Source organism: Camelus ferus, chromosome 9 (assembly GCF_009834535.1).
Source record: "Camelus ferus isolate YT-003-E chromosome 9, BCGSAC_Cfer_1.0, whole genome shotgun sequence".
NCBI lineage: Eukaryota > Metazoa > Chordata > Mammalia > Artiodactyla > Camelidae > Camelus > Camelus ferus.
Genome location: NC_045704.1, coordinates 59183626 through 59211027, shown reverse-complemented (window position 1 = coordinate 59211027; position 27402 = coordinate 59183626). Strand labels below are relative to the sequence as shown.

Sequence of the window (27402 nt, the reverse complement as noted above, 5' to 3'; positions counted from 1 at the left end):
CAGAAGAGATGCTAGCCATAGTCTTGGGGTGGGGTTCTGGAAGGGCAGGAGGTGTTAACCCTTTAGCTGCTTGACTGCGGGGAGATCCAGGGAAACTGGGGGAGGGGGTTGGGTAGCAAAGGGCATTTGGAAGGCTCAGGATAGGAGCTGTTTACCAACTCATCTGGAGTGTTCCAGTATGTTTAACAACTGATGTGGCCGAATATGAGCCCTCGGAACAAGTGCTACGGAGAAAAACTAAATGGCGTGACATGACCAGAGTATGAATAGAGTGATTTGTCCCAGAAACAGTGAAGAAACATACTCAAGGTTTAGAATGCGATTTCTTCGAGGGGCTGCAGGGAGAGAAAATGGGAAGGGAGCAGTCCGTGTATGCAGTACCTTGATGTTTTTAAGTCTCCATGAACAATAGATCCTGTTTTTATGATATTCTATGAAAACAAACTTCCCTTAATCTTACTCCTTACCTGGAGTGAGTCATGATCTCCAGGTCCGGATGTAAAGGATAAGGGTCTGTAAAGAAGAGACGCTGTATAGGATGAAATTAAAAAAAAGTACCATCTGAATCTAATAATGTTGGAATATTAACCCTCTCTCATCGACCAAACAGGAGGCCATGGGGTAGAAAGCAAAGTGGTAAGCAACGAACAAGCTGCAGAAGCAGCAGCAGGCCTGTTCTGAGTAACACACTGCATTCAGATCTGGCTGGCCTTTGGGCAGTAAGGAGACAGTGCCCTCACAGCTGTGTTTTGAAGGCAAAAAGCTACATGTTAGTCTTAATAGGCTTTGGCTTCTCCCCTTTTCATGTTGAAGCAGCTTGGACCCAATAAAAGTCATTTTTAAGGAACGTTTTGAGAAAGTGATTTTTAAGGGAATCAAGAGCTTTAAAAAGTGTGCCCAGGAGCTATGAGCAACTGTGGAGAAGAAAATATTTTAGGCCTTGTTTAATGCCTTTAATATCATGATTTCAAGAACAGGAAAGAAACAAGACATCTCCAAGTCCTGGTTTCATACTTGATGGAAAGAATTATAATCAGTATCATTCAGAACATGTAGACAGCATCTCCTTTCAGTAGTTGGCCAAATGTTTAAGGCAAGATGTCTCAGTCTGAGATTTAATATATCTGGCGAGATGGTCTAGAACTTTTTGTGTCCCAAAGATATCCTTGATCTTGAAGAAGACTAAGAACCACTGGCATAATGGAAAAGCTCCTTCATTCATTTATTTAACAAGCACTTACACAATGCCTATCATATACAGGTACTAGTCCAGGCACTGGGGATACTGCACCGAGCAAGGCCAGCGAGGTCCCTGCTCTCATGGAGTCTGTGTTCTATTGAGAGGGTTGGAGGATTGATGGGAGTCAGGACACCCACGATTAGACACCGGTATTGTAACTTTCAGCAGGTTATTTCCTCTGAGCCTCCATTTCTGCATCTGTAACATGTGGATCGTCAGAGGGTTGGAACTAAAATGATTCAAATAGCTGGCACAAAGGTATGAATTCAATAAATGATAATTATTCAACTCCCTTTACCAGGAGGAAGTAGGTACAGGTCAGAGAGCTATTACTACTTCATTTTTATAGATGAAAAGGTTAAGCTCGAAGAGGATGCATGAGTGTGTGAGACAAGGGAGTGATTAACATAGCCGTGATCTGGACCAGCTAGTTGATAGTCCAACTGCCTCTTACTCTGCTTTCTCCACATGGCTTTTCCCTGATGAGAACTTTGCTGACTTCATCAGCTTTAAAGAACCGCTGAATTATTTAAAAAGGGGTTAGCAAAACTATGGCCCACTGCCTGTTCTTACATGGCCCTCAAGCTAAGTGTGAATTTTACGTTCTTAAAAACGGTTGAAAATAAAGAGAAATAGTATTTCATTATACTTGAAAATTATTTACATTCCAGTCTGCATAGTCTTACCGGAACACAGGCACACCCATCTGCGTAAGCACTGTCTATGGCATGGCTGCTTTCACACTACAGGCAGCACGGCTGAGGAGTTGTGACAAGAGACCATACGGCCCGAAAAGCCTAATACATTTACTATCTGGCTCTTTACCAAAAATGTTTGTCAACCACTGATTTCAAACGTCATTTTCTCTGGAAGGAGAGACGTATCAAATAACCCATACATCTTCTAAAATGGTAATGTGACATAACTTAGAGAGCCAAGTGCATCCGACACACTTTGATCACAGCAACTAGAATATTTAAGTAAGACAGCAGCTAATATTTATGAGAATTTTAGAACTAGTAAGTCATTGGATTCCACCCAGCAACTCTCAGAGGTAAGTACTATTTACATATGAAAGGACTGAAATTCAAGGAGGCTGGGAAGGGAGTCCAAGGCCACAAGGCTAGTAAATGGCTGAGATGCAATGTGAATTGAAGCCCATACTTCTCTACACCAGACCGATGCCACGAATGGAGAGCCCAGCAGTTTAAGCAGCTTTGTATTGGTAGATTTACCCCATCTTCTCTGCCTTTCCAAAACCTATTCCCTGATATTACCTATGGTTAATTTCTTTACTTTAAGAGTCCCCCCACCCCCATAAAATGGGGTAAATACCTAGCTTTCAAGGTTATTCTAAGGATTAGAGATAATACATTTACGATGCCTGTTATCCAAATGTTTGCATAAGATGCATGTATATAGTAAATCGGCTGAGGCAACTCTGGGGGCAGAGGGAGGTGGTAGCTGGAAGAGAGAAAAAGACAGCTAAACACGTCCCCTAGTCCCTGAAAGGCCTAGTGATCAGCCCAAGGCTGCCAGCTGCCAAAATTAGGCAGCTTATCCTCCTGGAGAGGGTTTCAGCACCCACAGTGAGGGGAGGAGCCGCACACGCTGCTGCAGGTGTGATGAGAGGATGGTGATCCACCCGAGAAGGTCAGTTCCTCACAGCTGATGGACAAAAATGCTTGCTTCTATCCTGAGCACGGACCCTCCGTGAGACTGAGCATCAGCACGGGGAGAGGAAACAGCCCTCAGCGCAGAAGCGGGAGAGGCCGCGGCTGTGAGGCCAGGGAAGGTAAGTAGCTGTAAGTTGTCCTCCAGGATTCTCCTTTTGGAGGAAGGAAAAGGGGAGACTGAGGCAAGGAAAGTGCTAAGCCACTACTCTGAACACCTAGGGTGGTGACCAGGGGAAATATCTTCTTCCAGATCAGATATCAGAGCAATCTGGCAGCAAGAATTTCCCCTGGTCGCCACCCTAGGGGTGTCTCTTTCATTGACGAACAAATATTAATGACCGTTTCCTAGTGGGGGTCAGGCACTGTGCCAAGTGCTCTGACCAGATTTTCTCAAGTGATTCTCACACCCATCCTATGAAGTAGATATTGCTACTGACATTTTATGGATCTAATATACATACGGAAGTGTAGGACTGAAACATGATGCTGTACAGCAAAAATGGACACCACATTGTAAACTGGCTATACTTCAAGTTAAAAAAATAAAAGTACATTTTGCGGATGTGAACACGGAGGCTTAGAAGGGGTAAGTGGCTCTAAACCCAACCCAACACCGCTAGTTAGCGTCAGTCAGGACTTGAATCACAGTCTTTTGACACCGATTCCACTTTCCTTTCAATTACTCCTTAGTTGCCAGCCCTGGCTAGCGGCTTCTGTGGGTATTAATTTACTCAACAAATAATTACTGAGGCACCGTTCTACCAGCGAGTGCAACATGAAGTGTCTTAGAGGGAGGACACATTGCAGTAAAACCCAGACTCAGGAGGGAGGAAGGAGGGGGGTGGGAATGGGGAATGACTGTTAATGAGCACGGCATTTCCATTTAGGATGTTGAAAATGTTCTAAAAGTAGAAGATGGTGATGGTTATGCAACTCTGAGTATACTAAAAACCACTGAATGGTACACTTTAAATGGCTGAATTTTATGATTTGTGAATTAGATCTCATCAAAGCTGCTGAAGAAAAAAAAGGGAAGAGAAAATAACAATGAACATACGAAAAAAGGATGTACTCTGTAAGATTAGAGTAGAAATAGGAGTCTTTATATTCAAAAGGAATATACGGTAGGATTGTATTACAATTTGATTTTGGTACGTGTTACAATAAATTACAAACATAAAAACAAAACGAACAAAAAAACCCTCTTAGACACACAGTGGTCTTAACACTGTGCATTTCACTATTGTGAATTTGAGAGTGGGCTTCTTGCCTTTTCCCCACTTCTTGTCTAACACCCATGGGGGGTCATGTGAGAAAAAGTTGGACCACACCAACAAGATGGATTCCACAAGCGAGTGTTAGCAGCTCGTAGTTCTGGTCCTGTACTGAGTGCTGTACAAAGAAAACCACCATGCAGCATCTGGACTTCACTTGTCAAATGTGAAGTTCATTTCCCTGTGGATTGGAAAGCCAGATCTAAGTGCACAGGGGTGAATACAGAGTTAGCCTTAGATATTCCTATTTGAACTAAAAGGTTAGTGGTTCTTGGCTTGCTCCTTTCTTTGAGTGAAGGCCATAAGAATTAAGGTCTTTCAATTTATTTCCCAATTTTAAAGAATTTGATGCGTCTCAAGCAAACCACCCATAACAACAGTAATCATAATTTAGTTAAACTGGAATTCTAAAATTATAATTTATTATAAGAGAAAGTGGAAAAAGTCCTGTAAGCTCATATTAGGAACTGACTTTAAAGATGCTCTTAAGTCCCAGGTTGTATTCTTAGAGCGGTACACATTAAGCCTTATCTCTGATAACTTTCTATACCGACCATAAAGAATTAAGAGGACCAGTATTAAAAGGATGAACTTGAGGCACTGAAGATCTAGATGTGCTTTCTAAATCATCACATAAAGCAAAAATTAACTTTGATGTGCATATATTAAACTTACTAAATGAATCATAAAGATTATACTACTAAAACACACTTCCAAAAAGGTTGAAAACCAAGTTATTTTCTGGTTGAACAAAATTATTTCATCTGCAAATATCTGATTTCTCACATTTAACTTAATCTAAGGTTATGATACACGTTATGACTAAAATCCCTTAAGAAGTTAGTGTCTCTCAAGGTTCAGTATATTAGCAGATTGTTTCTGGGTATATTTAAAGTTTATAGCTTGATAAGTCATTGACTGAAATCACGGCTGCTGTCTACATTAGGGTTTACTAGGACAAACACCATTTGCCGACTTAGGAAATGTTTACTTTATCTGTGCTTACTCATTTCTAAGGAACACTAAGCCATATGAATAAAAAACCCTCTCACCATTTCAAAGAGCTAAAGACCTTAGTGTGATATCAATAAGGGTTGAAAGAGGATGAATTCAAACAGTTCAGAGAGCTGTATCTCCTTACAGTTATTGTTAAAAGTAAAAACCTAGTGTGAGAAACCATCCAGTGCTTGCTAAGTGCCAGGTGTTATTTAATATTTGTGTACATTATCTCTAGAGAGCTACCCCAACATCCAATTACTACCCATTTTACAGATGAGGAAGTGAAAGGATAGAGAGACAGCAATCTGGTTAAACTCATACCAGTAAGCACCACAGCCTGCGACCCTCAAACCTTAATGTGGATGCAAATCACCCGAGGAACTTTGATAAAACGCAGAGTCTGATTCCATGGTTCTGGGGTGAGGCCTAAGAGTCTGCATTTCTAACAGGTCAACACTCTTGATCCCCTGACTTTAAGTAGTTAAGATATTACAAGACTCAGTAAAGGGCATCTGGATGCCCCCCTATTCTGTCTGCTGTAGAGGATATGCACATTTGGTGATGGAGGGTCTGGATACTGGGAGCTGCAGTTTACACTTGTGTCCTGTATGCCACACCATGGGAATTTCTTCTAGGCAAAGCTGTGATCACGTGCCAGTGCCCTTCCCTGACATTTAACATACCTCGAGCGGAACATTTCTTTCATTACAGAGTAATTCATTTCTACTTCACTGGAATATATTTCTTACAATTAGTTTTCTCTAGCACATAGTAGACTGCCTAAATTATTGCAGAAAGCTGGGCACCAAATTCCTATCCTTCCCTTCCCGGGCCCACAGTTAGACTGCATTCCCTACCTCCTGGCCTTGCAGTAAGGTGGAGCCAACGAGAAGTGCAGTCTTCTGTACTGTGATCTTGCTCACCGATTCAGGAACAAGTGAAGGAGACAATTTCTGTGCTGTAAAACTAAACATCAGAAAATGTGCTCATGGATAAGAATTTAGCTTCTCCTGCAGAGTCTCTACGCTTTGAATACGGAGCCGATTCTGGCACACCTTTGGCACTGGAGAGGGAAGCACTGCCGAAGTCCGTGCAGTTCTGAAAGTGGTTTAAGTTCGTCACATTCAGATCAGCATTTTCTCAGTGTTATTTGGTTTCCAAAGGGATGGTTTCTCTCTATCTCTCTCTCTTTCAGCGGAGGTACTGGGAATTGAAGCCAGGACCTCATGCATGCTAAGCACACACTCCACCACTGAGCTATACTCTCCCCCAACCAAAGAGGTGGTTTTAAATGCCGCTTTCTTGTTCAACTTCTCTGGAAGGAGGCATTTTTATTTAAGAAGTGGACAGTGAATGGGAGTGAATGGATAGTTGGGTAAAAAACTAAAATTTCACACCTATAACTTCAAATTAACATTAACCCCTCAGCCCTAAATAGTTTCACAGTCCCTGAATGAAGACTGATAACCTCTGCTGTTAGTTCACTAACTTGGCTGAGCCAAGTACAACATAAATAGAAAGTAAACGATAAGAAAAAAAAATCTGCTTTGGAGGACATAAGAGGGAATGTCAAAGTCAAGCAGCTGTGCAAACACAGTTAAACCAAAGAGTTCCAGCCATAGGTGGCAAGGTTGTCCCCAAACTACCTATACTCCCCATGATCAGGCTATGAGTCCAACCTGCCTTGACCTGCCAGGGCCTCCACTTCTTCATCTGTAAGATGAGAGGCTTCAGTGATTCTCCACTGCTTGAGAACCAATGCCCACTTCCACAATGAATTTTAACACCAACTTTACTATAAGAGGTAATATTCACAGATGATATAACCCACCTATAATGCTTGAAAAATCAACGTGATGTTACAAATTATAATATGCATTTCAATATGAAAATGCCAGACACATCTAAACTCGAAGATGTGATGAAATAGGCAAATGCTTTATATAGCTACTTACAGAGAATAAATTTGGATTCTAAAGAAGCAAAAAACCAGAGGGCATTATACCCAGATAGTAAAAGAAATATTATAATAAACCAGTCACATTTAATATGAGAAAGAGGAAAATAACTTGAAGGAGGGCTCACAACCCAAATCAAATAACAGACTGCTAAAACGAAGAAAATCAGGTGGAACTGGGCCATCTCTGTAAGATGAAGCCAGAATCATTTTCTTATGCTGTGATATGGGATGAGGCAGTGAAGTAACACAGACAGCCTATCTTTTATCTTGATAACCCACATGTACAGAGAGGCATGCGTTCATTGAACGTAAAGCTCTTGCTGATGGGAAAAAGAGGCTGGGTTGGAAAAGGAATCAATAATTTCCACAACACAGACCATTACCAGGCTTCTATATAAGACAGCATAAAGAGGGAGATTTTTATAACAGACTTTTAACAAAATTCAATGACAGCCTCACATTTCACGTGTCTTCACTACTTCAATAATTTCTGCAAATGTTTCAGTAAAGAGAAGAATTTTAATTTGATACATACTATCTTTCTTAATACATTAGTTCCTCTTAAAACTCTCTCCTGGTGTTTTCTCCCATCATCCAATTAGAGGAAAAAGCAAAACAATTTTAAAACCCAGCCTACAGGTAAACCTGTTCATTTTTCAGAACGCCAGAATTTTTCTTTTTAGAAAACTAGGAAAAGATAAAGGGCTTACTAGAAACTATTTTAAAGGAAAGTTAGGACGATTATTAAAAATAGGTTTCACAGGTGAAAATGAAGATGCTTGTGTATTATTTCTCAGACTATTCAGGAATATCTGGATAATATTAGTGGGAGGACAACCATTTTTCTGCAGAAAAGCTCTACCGAGATTCAGGGAGAATCTCATGTTCCCATTGGTTATAGACCTTGAATGGGCAAGAGAACATAATGCACAGGTGAAGCCTAATGAGCTCTATATTCCTTTGCTGGACCACAGCCCAGCATGACAGCCTTTAAAGGAAATTTACATTTACTCCGTGTCAGTTTGATTATTAACACATCACACAACCATCAAAAGGAAACTTAAGTCACTTCCCCTCCAAAGAAACATCATTAATTTTAATAAAATTTTTTGAGAAAATATAATTTAAGATGAAATAATTTTTTAAATAAGCAACTTATGTTGATAGTCTATATTAGATTATTGTTTATAATAGATGCAGAGTCAGACTTGGATTTGAATCCTGATTCTACAACTCAATACATAACACATATAAAGAGTTTAGCGAAGTTGAAGGCACAGTAAGTCCTCTAATGTTAGCTATTATTATTTCTAATCAAAACGATGGTAGCTGCCGTTTATAAACACTTACTATGCACACTTTATAAACATGGTTGCGTTTATTTCTCTTAATTATTCAGTGATAATTATTATCCCTGTTTAATACATGAAAACACTGAGGTTCACAAAATGTTGAGACGGTCACGCCCAAGGTCTGAACCCAGCTGTGTCAGAAGCCAAAGCACCGATGCTATTAACCACCATGAAAAATTCTTGTTGGGAAAGAGAGAGAGGAATTGAGAGTCTATGTGTATTTGAGGGGGTGGGGGAGTCCATGAGTTTACTGTAAGTATTAGACATTTTTCATGTTGATGAAAATATTAAAAAGTAATTAATATTCATGTTCTGAATTATCTGGATAACTGCCTTGAAACCAAATCCTGCCAGAACATTTCAGTGCCTAGGTTTGCACTTGCATTTACTTGCATGTTAAGGCTGGGTTCTGCTTTAGTTGTAGAAGGCTTGTGGAGAACAGAGGCTGACTTAATAGAGAAATGATGCATTCAAACTAGATGAGGACCAAATAACATCACTATGTGTGCTAAACAAATGAAAGTGATGGTCTACACAGAGGAAAAGAGTGGGAGAACTGAGCTACCACACAGCACATGGTAGTAGGTACATGCTGAACACAAAGAAACTGTCCTACAGAACTCAGCACCATAACCACATTACAAGTGACGGCTTCATTTTGGCAAAATGTCATCCTCCATCATATTTAGCTAATGTTATTTTAAAATGTGTTAGTTTTATAGTTTTGCTTGTGTCTGATCTATAATCTTCTTTGTGCAAGAGCCATAAACATGAGGCATTTCTATCTAGCTTTATCTTTATATGTCCTTGGATAACATAATAAATAAAGTAAGAACTGAGGAGCTAAGAGAATTTTTCCTTATTAAAAGGGGATGTGCATTATTCAAGTCTGAGAGGCACTGCTCTATACTGCACAGCAGGACACGTAACTTCTCTCTATCACCACCCCTGTCACAGGATTTGTAAGAGGATTAAATGAGATAATGAATTGTGAGTGCCTGGCCCGCAGAAGGAATTACAATGATAGTTCTGTCTCCTTTACCTGAAACAGGGAAGACAGGGAAGCTAGATATGGTCTAGGCTCCTTTACTCTAAGTGTGGCCTTGGGACCAGGAATATTGGTATCACCTATGAGGCTTGTTAGAAACTGCAAATCGTGGGGGAGGGGAGGGGTAAATAAGGAGTACAGGTTTAACAGATGTAAACTACTATAGATAAAATAGATAACCAACACTAGATTTACTACATAGCACAAGGAACTATAGTTAATATGTTATAATAACCTATAATGCAAAAGAGTCTGAAAAATATATATTATATATAACTTAATCACTTTGCTGTACATCTGAAACACAATATTGTAAATCAACTACACTTCAATTAAAAACAAACAATAAAGAGACTGAGAATCCCAGGCTGCACCTCAGCCAACTGTTCCAGAATCTGCATTTTAACATATGCTCAGCTGATTTAATATATGCACATTAAAGTTTGAGAAGCACTAGTCTAGGTCTCCACAGAGAATGTTGACAATAAAATCCACTGCATTTTGTACTGGTCTGTAAGCTAACTTTGGTGATTAGAGAAATGCCAGGTGTAAACAGCCAAAAATACTGTCCTATCTAGGGTTTAATATAAACATTACCATTTTACTAACTGGTTCTTACTAACTGGCTGTATTTGCATCAAATGGGACCTTCTTTAAAAGGGAATTAACTTATAATTCAGAAAGATCAAAATATATTTTTAAATGCAAAATCGCCATAAAAACTTTCTGAATTTTGAATAAATTTTAAGATCACATCAATCAAAACATTGTTAGGTTGCCTCTGCCCAGTAGAAATTAAAATCATTTACATATGTTAAGCTTTTATTTAAATATTTTGGGCCATCTGGTTTGACAAAGTCTTGGCAAAGTTTGTGATGACTGTGTGCTTACTTAACAAAACACATTACCAAAAAAAAAGTATGATTGTATATAAAAAATATATTCGTTTTAACTGCTGAACAAAAATATCAGATCACATTCAGCAGTTATGATTTTGTTAGTGAAATTCACCTACAGAGTATCTACGCTTTTCTTCTTGAACTCAGAGGCCCTATACATTTAAGACATGCTGAATTTAAAAAGATTCAAAGATACTGTTCTTGGAAACAGAAATCAAAGTTAACAACTAATATCCAAGAGAGCCACTAATGTCTAAAATGAGCTTGATGCCATCTTTCTAATGGCTATTTTGGTATAATTAAAGCTTGAATGAGGCTATTTATTGCTCTGTGTTCTCTACATAGGGGTCATAGAAACTGCACTCAAAGAATGTAAAGCAGATTATTGTGTGTAAACATTTACATATGTAAATATGCGTATATATGTATATATATATGGTTAGTTAGACCTACCAGGCATTTCTTACAATTTCTGGGTCCATGATATGACCTAGATTGCAAGCAGAACGCTTCTTTACCCTTTATGGTCTCAGGCAATTGCAACCCAAGGAGCCATCCTATACTACGAGGTATGTTAGCGCCAGTACCAGTGAAACACTCTAGAGCGCGCTGATCATGATGACTGTAACTTAAGAGAACCACAATCCGAGGCTCACAGGCTGACTCCAGTTTTAGAGGTTTACATGATATCACGTAGTCCCTCTGGTCCTCGATATAATCAATCCACTGTTCTAGAGCCATACAATTCTTCTCCTTCCCGTACTTCAAATTCCAATAATTTCTGTTCATATATTAAGCAATTTAGACTCTATATACATACATACACAATGTATCAGGGGAAACAGAGTGATTTTTAGCTTATACTGATACTGCATTTTCTCACTTTCCTATTAAGTGCTGCAAAGAAAAGATTAAATCATTACTTCAATACACAATATCTAAGCAAACAAAAGACAGGTAAAAGTAGGCAAGCCATGTTTTTCTACTACATTGAGTACACTCATCCCTCTCTAGAAATGGGAACTATTTAAATTCTTTTAAACTTCACATCCATTTATCCTACCCAAAATACTCTAAAAATCCCCTGTTAATTAGTCTCAAATGACTGTACATGGATTACTTTGAAAAAAAATACAATAGAGCATCAGCCAATGGAATAAGATATTTATCAAAGAAAAGAAAATCTTTAATATATGAACCACTTGGTTTTTAAGCCTTAAGAGTCTAACGGAGACTGAGCTTTTTTCAAGACATCATTTTTGCTATCAAGAAATAGTGAAATAGATGAGTTAAGAATGAATATAGATGAGTTAGGAATCCAATATATAAAGCAAAAAACATACTTATTTTAAAAATCATATTATGCCTTACACGAACCAATTCATGAATTAACTTTATATTTTGTGAAGTGTTTCTTTCTCAATTCAACTAGCGTTGGGCAAGACCAAAGTTTAATTCAGTTAAGGACTTGGTGGTGCTATGAGTTAACATCAGATGCTAGGGGTCATCTCCACTCCTTTATCCTCCAATGTGTTCTTGAAAGTGACATGTGTTACCCAGGCTATCTAACTCTTTGATGAAGGCAGATACGTACTGAATGTTTCTTAATCATTTCAATATCAAGGTCACTATGTTCCCCTCCTGGGATTTAGTACACTGAAACAACTTCATTACATAAAACCTCAGACAGCTATAAAAGCATAAACTTGATCCCATACCAAATTTAGTTTCACTGAGAAGAGCAACCTTATCTTTACTCACCGTTAAATTATAAAATGTAGGTGATATGTACCACCTTTACACCCTAAGACACCAATGAAACATTCTTGCTTGTGTTACTAACCATTAACATACTGGTGTGAATATAGCAAAGGGACATCCTTTCAAAATTATTGCTTATAAGAAACTGTACATATAAGTTTGCTTCCTTTCAAATAACAAAGTAGCTTATACCCCCTATTATCTATACAGGAAATGATTTGGGCCAAATGCCAATTTGAGGTAGCCAAGTACAGCCTTAACAAAGAAAAGCTGACATATTTCTACAACTGTTCCTATTGAAAAGATGCCTCAAATATGATCTAACAACCGAGTGGAGAAGATGAAGCTAATTTATCAGATTTTTAAAGGTCAAGACTCAAGGAGTACTGTTTGAGAGGAAGCTCAGTACCAGACATCTGACTGGCTGTGTAGACCTGACGACCTAGGGAACAGAACAGAAGTCTTAACAAATGAGGGTATGTAAGGAACAAGTGGTTTTGATTTCTGGCACAAAACAAATGTGTCCATTACATGCCAAAGACAAGACTGCTGATCTAAGAAATGTTAAGCCCCTCCTTGTTTACGTGGGAAAATAGAGGATGGGGTTAACACAACTAGAGGGGGATTTCTCTACCATAAATTAACAAAGGTTTCTTTCCTCTCCACTGAAGAATTCACTTGGGCATAGGGGAATGGGACCCTTCGAAGCACCAATCCTGAGCACATCAGAACACAAGAGCTCTTTTTCTTCTCTGAATTGCCAGTGTACATAGGAGGGTAAGGAGGGTGGGGGTGGGGGTGAATGTAGGAATCAAAAGGAATACAAAGACACCCAGCTGGAAATGATAATGGCTTGACCTTAATTCAGTAAGTAATGTTTTTAAATGGCTAACAGATGCCCCTTGTTAAGGTGTAGCCCGGGAGGAATAATAGGGCCAGAAGCAATTCTGGACAAAGTAGGGAGGAGGTCCTAAGGGTTGGGATTTTGCACTAACAGCTCTTGTCCCAAGAAAAGGAAGATCACTTGAAAGGAGCCAAGGACAAGAGGAGTGCCTTGCGGCCCTCCCTCAAGTATACTTATTAGCATGTAAAAACCAACTGAAGACAGTCCATCACACAAACTCCTAGCATTTTTCATCCAAAGACAACAAAAGCCCTTTCTAAATGCTATCCTCATGATACCTATGTGAGGTAGGCAGCATAATTCTAATTTTTATTCATAAACAAGCTAAGGCACAAATTAAGCCTGAGTGGCAAAAGGGGTCTGGAATTTTGTTCACTGCAACACACTTCCTTCATATTGATGCAAGCAACTCAAGACACACCGCTAGGAAATGTCCTTAGAGGAAGTAGACCTAAGAGCCAAACAAAATCATTCATGACTCTGGGAAAACAGCACTCTCTCTAAAGGCTCCCTGATGGAGTTTCAGAAGATGCTCTCCATTCAAGAGTGCGACCATGTGCAGTCCTGTTGAAGAAGGAGAACAAATCACCTATGATTATAGGAAAAAGGTTGAAGACACAATCTAGTTTTTCCCCACTTTTGAAACCGGAGCAGTGACAATCATAACAAATCACACAATCTAAGGAACTTCAGTCCTTAAATCTTAGACTTAACTGGTGCAGTAAAATTCTAAGGCCCATATTTTGCTAATGATGTTGATGTTTTTGATCAGACACATTTCTACATCCCTGATGCCAGGCAGTTTTCTTTTATCATAACCAAGTTATCTGTGTAAAATGCAATGCCAGGATCTGAAGCAAACAATGCGTCCGGTCAGCATACATTGGGTCTATATATTTTGAGAAACACTCAAGTACACGAAGAAAGCGAACAATGTTAAAGAGATGATGTGAACAATGTTGGTGGCTTGTCTAACAGAGAATCCAGTGTCCCTGCAGGAAACTGAAGATACTCAAAAGTTGCTCCCCAATTTCTATTAACAACTGTCTAAAAGTGAACATTTTCATTTGATACAAACATACAAATTTAAAATAAGTGTACAGTATAGAATGGCCTACCATTTTTGGATTGCTTATGTGCCAGAAAATATATAGTCAATAAAAAAATACCAGAGAGGTGGGGACAAAAGGCTCTCTGGATCTATACAGCAAAAAGGAACATCACTTCAGCAGGTAGTGATCTGCGGAGAAAGGGGTGTCCTTAGAAACCAGTAGGCATTGAAAGACAGCAGGTCACAAATCTGGTGACGGGGGATAAGATGCATAATAAGGCCCATTTTCCTGTGGAAAGAAACAAAGACAAGAACTTTAAGTAGTAAGATCAATTTAACTGGGAATATAAAAGAAAGGGATTTAGAGTCAACCACACAGCGTATGTAAAACGTCTAGCATGTGCCTGGCCCTGAGCAGGCCCTCGGCCATCAGAGTAGTTCCACTGTATTCAATCAGAGCTGGTGTAATGTAGGCAGAGGTAATCAGATGGTAATAGTCTCAAAAAAAAATTACCATTCATTGAACATTCTATATGCCAGACACTTTAATCACTTTTCTTTCATTATCCCTTTTTATCCTCACATAACACCATAAAGTAGGTAACATCCTGCTTTTACAGAACAGGAACCTGAGGATCACAACAGATTGCATAACGCACCTTAGGTGACAGAGCTAGCAACCAGAAGAGCCTGAATTTAAATTTAAACCCACGTCTATTCAAATCTAAAGCCCAGATTCTTTTTTTTTTAGACTCTGTTGTCTCACTGTGTGCCGAATCTTTTGAGTTATGAAACAAAAATTATCATTGAGGAATTTAGTAACTATAACTGTTGTGGCAGAAATGAGTCTTCACGACATGCCTGAGTGGCAAGGCTTTTAACAATGATAGTTTTTAGGGTATTTAGTTCAAAATCAACATGGAGAATTAAATGTCAGAATTTTAATGTCAAATGTAGAAAGTAACAAATCAGCATAAGGGGAAATTTTTGAACCTATTTTGGCTAACTTTATCTTAATAAAAATCAAGACAGTTAGCTTTACGGTAGATGGACCCTAAATTAGATTTATGAGACTTAAGATTCATTAATTATTATTTAGGAAAATATTTCTTTGATGAGTAACTTGTTTTTCAGTAGACCATTAAAAAAAAAAAGGCCTAGCATTAATGTAAGGTAATAGTTAGGCATGGAGAATAAGAGGTGGGATGAGAACAGCATTGCTATTGCGTAAATACGGTATATTTACATCACAGTTAAGGAGCATCAACTGCATCCAGTCTTGAACACAGCAGGTAGTTAAATGGTCTCTGAGTGACTAAGTGAATCAAAAGCCCTGCAACTCTTCAGAGCAGATGCTCTGGAGTAGAAATTGATCCTGGGACCATAAGCAGGAAAATAAGAGACTATCTACAAAAACCTTACTTTCTGACTATTAATCTGACCAGGTAGCAAAAAGATTAAAAAAAAATTAGGTAGAAAAAAATCCTAGGATTGGCTATATTTTAGGATGCTTGAAAAAAATTAATGAAAACTTTCTTTTTGTATTTCAGAACTTCCTGACAGTCTGTTGTACCTACTAATCACTCCAGTATCCTCAATATGCATGGAAACTAAGCTTAAGAAACATGCCTGAAGGTAGGAGGGTACAAGATTAACACACAGAAGTCAGCTGCATTTCTTTACGCTAACAATGAAATAGCAGAGAAAGAAAGTAAAGAAATAATCCCTTTTAAAATCGCATCCAAAACAATAAAATACTTAGGAATAAATCTGACCAAGGAGGTGAAAGACTTAAACATGGAGAACTACAAAACACTGACTAAGGAAATTAAAGACGACTTAAAGAAATGGAAAGATATCCCACTGGAAGAACTGTTACCAAGTAAATCTGCATGTGCTCTTCTTTGACTGTATTTGTAAGAACGCTGACCAGCTCCCTTTCTGAAAATGGTCTAAGAACCATTTTGATCTAGATGGATAAAAATTACCTTCTAACTACTTTCAAAGGTTCCTCTTAAATATCCTACAAAATTTACATCACTATTCTAAGTCATATTAGACCCAGAAAAATAGAAGCTTGCTGAAACTTGCCAACAACCAATACCACATCATACCTTCACCAAATAAAGAACCTACTATGGGCAAGGCACACTTGAACATGATAAAATAACTGACTCTACACTCATTTCCTTTTCTCTAGTCATATTTTTAATTCTTCCTAGCAAAGGAAAATTTTGCTTTACAAGGTAATATCCAATCACCTTCTAGACCTCCACCTCAATGTCCCATGGGGCACCTCAAACCTGATTGGTCACAAACTGAACAGACCACCTGTCTCTTCTCACCAAGCTCCCCAAAGCTTTTCCTCTAAATTGCCTCTCTGGGACGGGGGCAACTAGCTCCCAAAGAGGTCTCCCAAAGCAGAAACTTTGGTAGCCACCTCAGGCATCTTTCCTCCTTCTTCCCCTCCAATGGCTGGCTGCTCAGTCACCAAGATGCTGTGGATTTTATTTCCTAACATGTCTACTTCTAAATATCTCTAAGATCTTTAAACCCTTGCCATTATCATGACCACTTCCCTGGCTCTAGTCTCATTTCCCCTCCAGCTTTCTCTAACAGCCTCCTGCTTGTCTTCTTGCCTACAGCCTTATCCTTGACTAGTCACTCTCTACATTCTTTAGTCATCTTTCTAAACAGGGACGTACTGGCAGTACTCCCTGCAGAACACCGCCCCTCCGCTACCAAGCAGCCCACATACTGCAGCACAACATGCAGGGCTCCAGAAACTGTGACCGCCCTCTGCCTGCCCTTCCCACATCACTGCCTGACACTTTCCTTTGCTTCTTTCCTTTTCTTCTTCTTCTTTAAACTTTACATGCAGATGGCCTAATACCTCAATTTTAGAAAGCTCTAGTACAGGTACAGAGAGATGATCCACTGACCTAAGTGTTAGATTGTAGATTATTTAATTTAATTTTGACTAATCACATTATTAATCAGGTCTGCATTTGATATACAAAATATTGAAAAAAAAAAACTAAACACACAAGCAAAACAAAACAAACAAAAAAACTAAAACCGAGCTTGAGTATGGTGTTGATATTTAATGAAAGCCTACTTTACAGGCCCTTAAATATACAGGAAATGTGTTGACTTACAAAACAGTCCTCTGGGTTTCCTAATAAGTACATCCTGATTTATATATTTCTACTCCAGAAAATAAATGACAAATCCAGATGTCAGCTTTGAACTGTCATTCCAAATTTTTGGTATCAAAGTGTCTTTCAGTGCCTTTCAGATTTCTGGCTATCCATTTTTTAAAATATTAATAAGAGTGATGTACAGTTCAAAAAAATAATAAGGCCATTTTCTGTTCCAGCAATCTGTAGTAAATAAAAACTGACACTCTTTTTTTCCCGTCTCCCACATATTCAGCAATCTTTGTATTTATGATCCAGCTACTCCCATTACAAATCCCCTCTGCGCAAAAGCAAAAAAAGGAATTTTATTAAATATTAATGTTAAATACTTTGCTTTTCACCTAAAGGGGAACAGAAATTATACCTCAAGTTAGAGAAATGTTAGAGAGAAAACATCTTGTAGGATATTTACTGTATATACATTGTACAATCAATAGAGAATAATTCATTTCAAGCTTAATGTAACCTTCGGATATATCCTGATTCATGCATGAGGATACGTAATCAGCAACAATTACATAAGGAGACCGACAATCTTTCAGCCAAACATGTTTCTTACTTTTTTGTTTTTGTTTTTGTATCACTAAACTGATAATGTGAATAAATAGCATGGGAAGAGCTTTGATGGAAATCAAGAGTAGCCCTTTGCTAGTTTAAAAGATTCATAAATGCATCTATAAGTAATACTGTTAATATTATTGGTTGTATTATTGGTTGATGCTCTTAAAACCATTATACAAGCTTTTAGCAAAATGAAATTTTTACTAGAGTAAAGACTAAGACAGGCTACCTGGTTTACATTTAATGCTGAAAATGTCAGATACCAACAGATTCTTCTGGCTCTATTTATGCAGATGAAAAGCCATTCAGTCTTAAAATTAGGCAGAGGTATATCTCAAAGGTGGCAGAAAACTGACAACACAAGCAAGGATTGGCTTTAAACCCACAGCAGAAAAATCTTCCACTGAAACGTTTACTGGGGAAAAGTCCTCTCTTAGAACCAAGCATTTTCCTAAAGTTACTATAGGAAAAGAATGTTAAATGATACTATCATGTTAAATAAAACACATTAATTGCATTAATATTCTCTTATAATAAAGATGTTGTGCTCATAAGCATTGCTCTAATGAGATAGTTAAGATACTACACCAGGTGAGGGAAAATTCTTGTACTTCTTACCCTGGCATCATATTCAAGGACAAAAGGAGGGAAGTCGATCTGTTCTGGTGAGATGGCAGAAAAGAGCTGGTGGAGGCTGTCCACATGGTGGATTTTGTCCTTCAGTCCTGAGACAGAAAAGGTGGTAAAAAACCATGTTGATACCTGATTAATAGAAGGAAAAAAACAATTTAAGCCAGTCGCCAGAATACAAACACAATTTTGAAATTTATGTTAGATGATTAAAAATGACTTCAAAATTGAAATTGATAACAAAAGAAAACTTGTAATAAGTAGTGTAGGCTGAGGTGCATCAGTGACTGATGCAATCAGTTTAGTGGATTCTGAACAGCACTAAGAACAACAAAAAGAAACATGCTAGAGCAACAATTACTAGGGGATGGAGTAAGAATGAGCTCTGTTCACCAAGCGTCCGTTTCTGCTGAACGGCTATGTGCTCCCACACACGTGGTGGGCGGCGATGCAGCGTGACACGCGTCTTAGGGAGGTCCGTGGTCAAAACCACCGCATCACTTGATGGAATAATTGATTCGCTGGTACTCTGAAAACGGTTAGCATCGCCAAATCTCACAAACTCTTTTTGAATTTTTTCAAATGAGCTCTAAAATTTCTGCCAACATTTGAGACATTTATTTTTCAGCTGACACTTGGCATGCAGCCTGTCACAAAATAAATATTCTGTGGACGTGGAGCCACCTCTGTTTGTTTCACTTCACCACATGCAATCCCTCAATAAAAGGTGGTCTGTAAAATTTGTTGGTTCCAAAAAAAGAAAGAATTCTTGATAGCAAATAATACTGGCATCAACTAGGTAATAGCCTGAACTTACAAATTATTTTATCATCTCTCCAAACTGACATTCATAATTAGTCATGTTTACCAACGGCTGATGTAACAGTTCCAGGAGATAGGCACAATATTATTGCTATCCCCATGTTATTTACAGAAGAAGGTAACATGTGCATATGAATTCTCAGTGCACTGGCATAGTACACTCCACATAGATAACTGATTACATTATACAAATACAGTACATGCCACTTTGGGCATTGTCACAGATGTTAACCACGTTGTTAATTTCTCTTTGACAATCTATCACATTTTTTAGTGGTTGTTCCAGAACTTTTACATATTCTAGGTCCCTTCTTCATACCTACTTATGAGAAAAGGCGTGTAGTAACAAAGAGAACACTGCACTAACTTATCTCTGTCAGAATCTTATTCAAACTTCCAGACTCGGTAGAGACTATCCCCACCATTATTTCTCCCTTACAGCTCCAAACAGATTATCGCCTCTATTGAATTCGCATCACCTTGTGTTTAAATCTCACGTATAGCCCCTACTCCTACTTCATAGGAATATGTGTAGGTTCTTACATTCACTTCTATAATTTCCCGAATACTTGGCAGACCATCATAGAATAGCCTGAAGTTTTATACAGCACAGACAGAACCTAAGTATTTGATAAAGAATGAGAGTGAATGAAGAATATAAGGCCTATTCCACAGTGACTGTTATGGCCTGGGTCATTATTCTATTCTGGCTATACTAATGACTGGTATAAAGTCTCCAATATTAACATTACTGTCTATACTGTCTCATTTTACCAAGTTTATTTGGCGGGAGGTGGGGGCAGGAAGAAGCCTTGCTAAAACCAAGTGAGTTAATTTAAATCAAATTAGATAGTCACTTAATCACATACCCCAAAACCAGGTTTTTGTATCAGTTTTTTTTTCTTTAAAACACATGCTGCTATATTCCTAAGTGACACAAACTTCTGAAAACTGGATTAATAAGACTTCCAGATGAGGAGCGCTACAGCCAGCTAAGAGGCAGCTGGTAAACTAGTAAGAGCTATGGAGAGACCACGGAGATTGCAGAGGTTCTAGAAAGAGTTAAAGAAAGTCAGACTGAAGAGGCAGAACAGAGAAGAGCCTCGAGGACGCTGGGAGACGCATTTGTGCAGGGAGTTACACATCTACTGGTAATCTACAGCAGTGTGTACGGTTGTAGGTGACGCAGGGTAACAGTGATGTGACCATTCCTGATGGGGGCTTAGATTCTAGTAAAGGAGCAGCGTATAAGCATAACGACAACTTCTCAAGGCAGGAATTACTAAGTGCAGTGAATGGCCCAAAGAAACGTGTGAATGCCTGTCATAGGCAAGGAGCTGTGCTAATCTGGAAAAGGTGTAAAAGGAAGGGGCAGACTGGACCACGCAGGGAATTTGTATTCCACTGTACCTTACCTCAGGACCTTTTGACGTTGTGCTCTTTTAGTCCTGAAACCCTCTTCCTCAATTCTTTGCCTGGCTAAGAACTGTCCTTCAGAGCTCAGGGCAGAATTCACCTCCATGAGGAAGCTTTCACTGACCACCTCCACCCCAGGCTGGAGAAGCAGCTTCCCTCTAAGTGTTCCAACCAGACTGAGGTTACTCGTATCGCTGCATAGCTAACATCCTGTGAGGGAGCAGTCAGTGCGCTAACAGACTGCATTCCCCCGTGTGGAGACTGCCTTCTTCAATACCATATTCATAGGGTCTAATTAATACCCAACATGAAAAGCAAGGAATTCAGTATGTGTTGAAAGAAGTAGCAAATAGTTTCTGGACTTAGTACTTTAATACTATTTAGAGATGGTCTAATATTCCTTCATTCTACAAGAGAAATAAACTGTACTTCAATCTGGGCCTTGGTCTCTCCATCTATATAACGAGCAAGTCAGACTTAAACGAGTTATAAAGTCCCCTTCGTTATACGATTCTATGAAAGGGCTCTTGACTATGCTGCACATTCTGACACGGTGAGGTGGTGGTGGTAAACTGGTGAGGTGGTGCTAAACTGGTGAGGTGGTGGTGGTAAATTGAGAGAAGGCTGGGTTGGGGAAGAATGGGCAGTGACCTTAGGCAAACAATCTTTGAAAGACAAACATATTTTTCTGTCGTATTTTTTCCCAACATCTCCTTTAACTTCAGGCGTTAGCAAGAGAAAATTACTCAAAGTAGACAGAAGTGGAAACCTGGTTAAAAGTTTTCTGATCAGAGAGACCCAAGAGCATTGTCTTCAACTTCTTCATTTTAGCTTTATATAGCTCAGCTTTTAATTTTCAATTATTTACTTATAACCTATCATAAACTTTTTGTTCAGATAAACTTGTATTACTCATTATCTACTATTTAAAAAAACTGAAAATAAAAAATTTGAAAAAAGACTGCTATGCTATTTTGTGAATGCTAGAAATTCTTTTATCCAATTATTCACAAATGCAAAGCCAAGAACATGGGGTCACAAAACAACATAAACTAGGAAAAGATTGCTCACACATGTGTGCAACTCCAGTAATCTAGAGCCAGAATCAAAAGTTGGTTTAAATACTATTAGTTCACATTCTATTAGTAAACTTGAAAGTAGAAAGAGAGTACTGATTTATATGAGTAGTCAATTTATTATCACTTTGGGTGGAGTGGCCTGGAAAAGATCTGAAGAGGATGGAAATCAGAATAGTGTGAGTTGGATTGTTTTACTATCTTTTGGTTTCATCTCATTATTTTATAATTACAAACACTCCATTTATAGTTTTTGACTTAGGATAAAATAATGGTGGATTTCATGACACATGGGTTTTACTTTCTCAACCCTCCCTCATTTTATCCATCCCAAAATATTATGAAGAGGTAACATAACGGCTTTCACATCATACATCTGGTCTTCAGCCTCCGTACGACCTGCCATTTGCACTGACTCCTATCTGAAGCAATCCCAACGGGCGTCACAGACAAGGCTAGTGGTTCTAACACTGAAATCTATGTGGTAATGTCCATCCATGATGTTACGGGGGGACAGTTATTTGCTGACTAGATAGTGCAGAGAAGGAGGGGTTAAAGTCGGATCTGAGCAAACAGTGGTTATGTATTCTCATTAGTCTGGGACCAAGGAACACTCTTTGGATAAATCTGAATTTGTAAAAGCTTTTTTCCACTACAAAATTATGAAAAGGTTCAAACATTCACTAAAGTTTAAAGAATTTTACAGGGAACACTGGTATAGCAACCACTCAGACAATTATTAACATTATCCTTATTTCTGTTCATCACATATCATCTCTCTACCCATCTATCAATTCATCTTATTTTTTTGCTGCATTTCAAAGTAAATTGCAGACATCAGTGAACTTGCCCTAAATACAGCATTCATATGTCTAACCAGAGTTAAATGTTTGTTCAGTTTCTTTGCTATAAAATTTACATTTGATGAAATTCTCAGTTTTAAGTGTACTTTTGCTGTTCAGACAAACGTACACACTTGTATAAGCAAAATTCCTATAAAGATAAAAAAAAATATATTTTCATCACTCCAGAAAGTTCCCTCAGGCCCTTCTCCCCAGAGAAATTATCATAACTTTTTTTCAAAGAGGTTGCACAAATTCACATTCCAACTTATAATGTAGGAGAATTCCAGTTGCTCCACATCACTGGTAGTATTTGGCACTGTCAGTCTTTTAAACTTCAGCCATTCTGGTGGCAGTGTAGTGATATCTCATTGCAGTTAAAAAAAAAAAAAAAAGGAATGATTTTATTAAGATATAACTGACTTACAATAAGTTAACCATATTTAAAGTATAAAATTTGTTCAAGTTCCGATATATGCGTACATCCACAATATCATCATCACAATCGAGAAAATGAACATAATAATCACTCCCAAAGATTCTCAGGGTCCTTTGTAATTCCTCCCTCCTGGCCCTCCTCCCTGTCCACTGGTAACCACTGCTCTACTTTCTGGAAAAAATCGTAGTTTGTATTCCCTAGAATTTTACTATGAAGGGAATCATACGGCATGTACACTTGTCTGATACACACATATATACATCTTTTACTCACCACAATACAACCACTCACGTTGCTGCATATATCAATAGTTCATTCTTTTTTTTTTTTTTTATTGCTGAGTGGTATTGTAGGGATATGCCAGTTTGGGTAACCGATCCTCCCAGTGAGGAGCACACAAGTTGTTTCTAGTTTTTGGCTTAATAAATAAAGCTGCTATGAGTATTTGTGTACAGGTCGTTGTATGAATACGTTTTCATTTGTCTTGGGTAAATACACGGAGTGGAATGGCTGGACCACACAGTAGGTGTATGTTTAACTCTTAAATAAACTGTTAAATTGTGTTCCAAACTTTCTGCAACATTTTACCCTCTGATCAGCCCTTGTATAGGGAGCTGCAGTTCTTCCACATTCTCACCAACATTTGGTATGGGCAGTCTTCTAAACTTTAGCCATTCTAATAGAAATGTAATGATACGTCATTTCAGTTTCATTTGTACTTTCCTAATAACCAATTGTGATGGACATCTTTCCATGTGCTTATTTGACATCTCCGTATCTTCTTTGGTGAAGTGTTCTGTACAAATCTTTTGCCTATATCTAAATTGAATTGTTTCCTTATTACCGAGTTTTGAGATTTCCTTTACATATCAGGTAAATGTTTTATTTACAAAGATTTTCTCTCAGGCTGTGGTTTATCTTTTTATTCTATTAACTATTTTCAAAGAGAAGAAGTTTTCCATTTTGATAAAGTTTAATTTCTTTAATGGATTGTGCTTTTGGTCTTATATCTAAGAAATCTTTTGCTTTCCTCATGGTCACACAAAGCTTTTTTCTCCTACACTTTCCTCTACACGTTTAACAGTTTAATGTTTTACATTTAGGTCTTTAAACCATTTTTAGTTAATTTTGTATGAGATGCAAGATATGGATCAAGTTCTTTTTTCTTTTTTTTTACATATGGAGATCCAATTGTTCCAGTACCATTTGTTGAACAGACTAACCTTTTCCCACTGATCTGACTTTGTGCTTTTGTTAAATATCAGTTATCCATATTTACATGAGTCTATTTCTGGATTCTTAATTCTACTCCATTGATTTGTCTATCTTCATGTCAGTACCTCACTGTCTCAAGTACTGCAACTTTGGAATAAGCTTTGAAAGCAGGTAGTGTTGGTCCTCCAACTTTGTTCTTCTTTTCCAAAGTTGTTTTGGCTATTTTAGATTCTTTGCATTTTGACTGGTCAATTTCTACAAAAAAAGAAAAATGCTTGCTGAAATTTTGGTTGGGACTTAATTGAACCTATAGATTATAGCAAAAACTGACAATTTAACAATATTAAGTCTTCTAATCCAAAAATGGAGTATATGTACTTCATTTATTTAGGCCTCCTTTAATTTCTCTCATCAATGTCTTACAATAACATAACTTGTACAGTGTACAAGTCTTTCATATCTTTTGCCATATTTATCCATGAGTACTTAATATTTCTTGATGCTAATGTAAATTACATTGCTTTTTAATTTTCAATTTAACTGCTTCTTGCAATATATAATAATTGATTTTTGAATACTGATCTTGAACCCTGGAACCTTGACAAAAGTGAGGACACCATAAGGTTTTCTACATAAATGATCATGTCATCTGTCATCAAGACAGTTTTATTTACTCCTCTCTAATTCTAGATACATTTTGTTTCTTTTTCTTGCCGTATTACCTGGCTACAACCTCCAGTATGATACTGAATACAAGTGTGGATAGCAGAGCTTCTTGCAAAGACATATTAAAGACAAAGCCAATCCTTCTGTTTGTCTCCATTAAAGAAGAAAAAATTTCAGTAACTACTGGATGAACAAAAAAATAAATGAATGATGAGATTTTGGGAAACAGTCAAAAACTACTTCTTAAATGCTACAGAAAGAAAAAAATTAGCCACCTGCTGAGCATAACAAAATAGTGGAAAAGTTAATAATATTATCTGATAAGACCATGTAATCAGAACTCAATTGAAAGAAGAATGGGAAAGCCAATTAAAGTCATTTAATTGACTGTTCACACATTTTACCTTTTTTTTTTCTTTTTTTTTTAAGCCTGGCTAAGCAGTGTTTCCATAAGCACAGCACTTACTGTGCTGTTCTAACACTGAAGGACCAAAAGGAAATTTGCAACTTCTGAAAGAATTACTTAAAATACTTCATGCAAATTTTAAAGATGGTATTTCATGAGAAACAACAATTTTGTAAACTGACAAATCCCAAAGTGGAAAACATTCTCACTGAAGTCTTTACTCATCTCTTAGTTTTGAAATATAATGAGGATTTTCCACTACTCATCTTACTTAATTTCTCCACAGTGCTTAAAATAATAACTATTTCTACCATCTTTGATGCTTTTCCTATCCACTGGCTTCCACAGCATTAGTCACTCTTGGTTCTCCTGCTGCCTTTTAGATTATTTCTTCTTGGTCTCCTTCCCTGATCCTAGGTCTCTGTCATTAGTGTCCTCTTTGGTCTAAGTCTGTGATTTTACTCATTAACACATTTGAAGAGTTAAAACTCTATTTACTTCATGATGACTCTTAAATTTATATCCCAATCCATGATCTGATGACATGTGGGAGTCATGGATGAAACAGTCCTTTCTTTCACCCTTACTCATCTAATAAATCACTAAATCCTGGGTTTTTACACCCAAGTAACTCATCTTTTCTCCAAATTCCACTGATATATTCAGATACTTTTTTCTTTCTTTCTTTTTTTTTTTGGCCTAGACCGGGACTGGAAAACTTCTGCAAAGGGCCCTACAGTAAACAATAAATATTTTAGGCTCCTTATATTAACATTATAAGAAAATGTCACCAGGCGGGCTTGAAGGCACTTGGAACAGTGCTATACCGGAGGCAGGACAACATGAATATTGATCAGGAGGTTGCCGTCTCCTTTCAGGTAGAAGATGATGGTGGCATGAACTAAAGTAGAGGCAGTGGGACTAAAGACACAGGCGTAGAGCTGGACAATGGTGAGCACACAGAACTGATGCACTGTGGTGAGAGGTGGGGCAGCGCTAGTACCCAAGGAGGCCCCCTTGGTTTCTGGTTTAGGCACCTGGGGCAGCAGCGGTCCCATTTACTAAGACAGGGAATACAAAAACCTGTTTGGGAGTGAGTGGGGGAGGAGGACATGAGTGGTTCTGTTTTTAAAACGCTGAACTTCAGGGGGCTATAAGACATGTAAGCAGAGATGTCTGATCTGCAGTCCGACACGCAGGTCTGAACACGCAGGAATGATGATAATAATAGCTAGCACTTACTGAGTATTTATCGCATGTCAGGTAAGGTTTTAAGCATTTTACACGTTTCCACTAACTTCATCCTTCCAACAACCCTACAAGGTGGGTACTATCATTATCCCCGTCTTATAGAAGATGAAATTAAAGCACAGAGAGGCTACATAACTTGCATGAAATAATGATTTGTTAACTGGTAGAGCTGGGATTAGAACATACGTCAACTGAATCTCAAACCTGTGTTTTCAAACATTAAACGTTACTGCCTCTCCACACATATATTTGGGAGTGTTGTTGAAAACACAGGAATGAAAAAGTACAGAATGAAAGAAGAGGACGGAGGATTTGGGAACAATAACACTCAAAGGATGAGCAGAGAAAGAGGGAACTGCAAAGGAGATGGGGAAGGCCTAGCTAGAAGCAGAAGAAAAACTAGGCAGAAGGTAAATTTCAAAGAAGCCAAGACAAAGTGTTTCAAGGAAGAAGTGATAACTGTGTTTAAGGCTTAGGGAAACTAGAGATGATCAGCAGTCTGAGGGTGAGCAGCTTTTGTTGCCATACTGGGATCTGAACCAGACTGGAGTAATTTTAGGTGTATGCAAAATGGAGATGGTGGGCAGAGAACAGAGATTTCACTAAAAAATTTTGGTTGTAAAGGGGAAGAGAGGTAAGTAGAAGCTTTATCAAGTTTAAAAGTTGATGCGTTAGGTCCAGAAAAATGGGAGATAAGAAAGAGCGTAGTGCTTG

At 38.1% G+C, this 27402-nt stretch overlaps 1 protein-coding gene across 6 annotated transcripts in view; it reads right to left on the bottom strand.

Annotated features, from left to right (window-relative positions):
- Window positions 1–931: 931 nt before the first annotated feature.
- The window catches only part of GDAP2 (ganglioside induced differentiation associated protein 2), a 70128-nt gene continuing 43657 nt past the window's right edge, over window positions 932–27402 (bottom strand). For 2 of the 6 annotated variants that reach the window (XM_032486940.1, XM_032486938.1), the window contains 2 exons: window positions 18544–18687; window positions 932–14453 (listed from right to left, as the gene is read on the bottom strand). In XM_032486940.1, coding sequence (XP_032342831.1) covers window positions 14406–14453; window positions 18544–18687 — 192 coding nt within the window. In that variant the 3' untranslated portion in view covers window positions 932–14405. Of the gene's footprint in view, window positions 14454–18543; window positions 18688–22943; window positions 23086–24490; window positions 24621–27402 lie in introns of those variants that run through there. The other 4 variants (XR_004322594.1, XM_032486942.1, XM_032486943.1 and 1 more) reach the window with 4 other exon arrangements.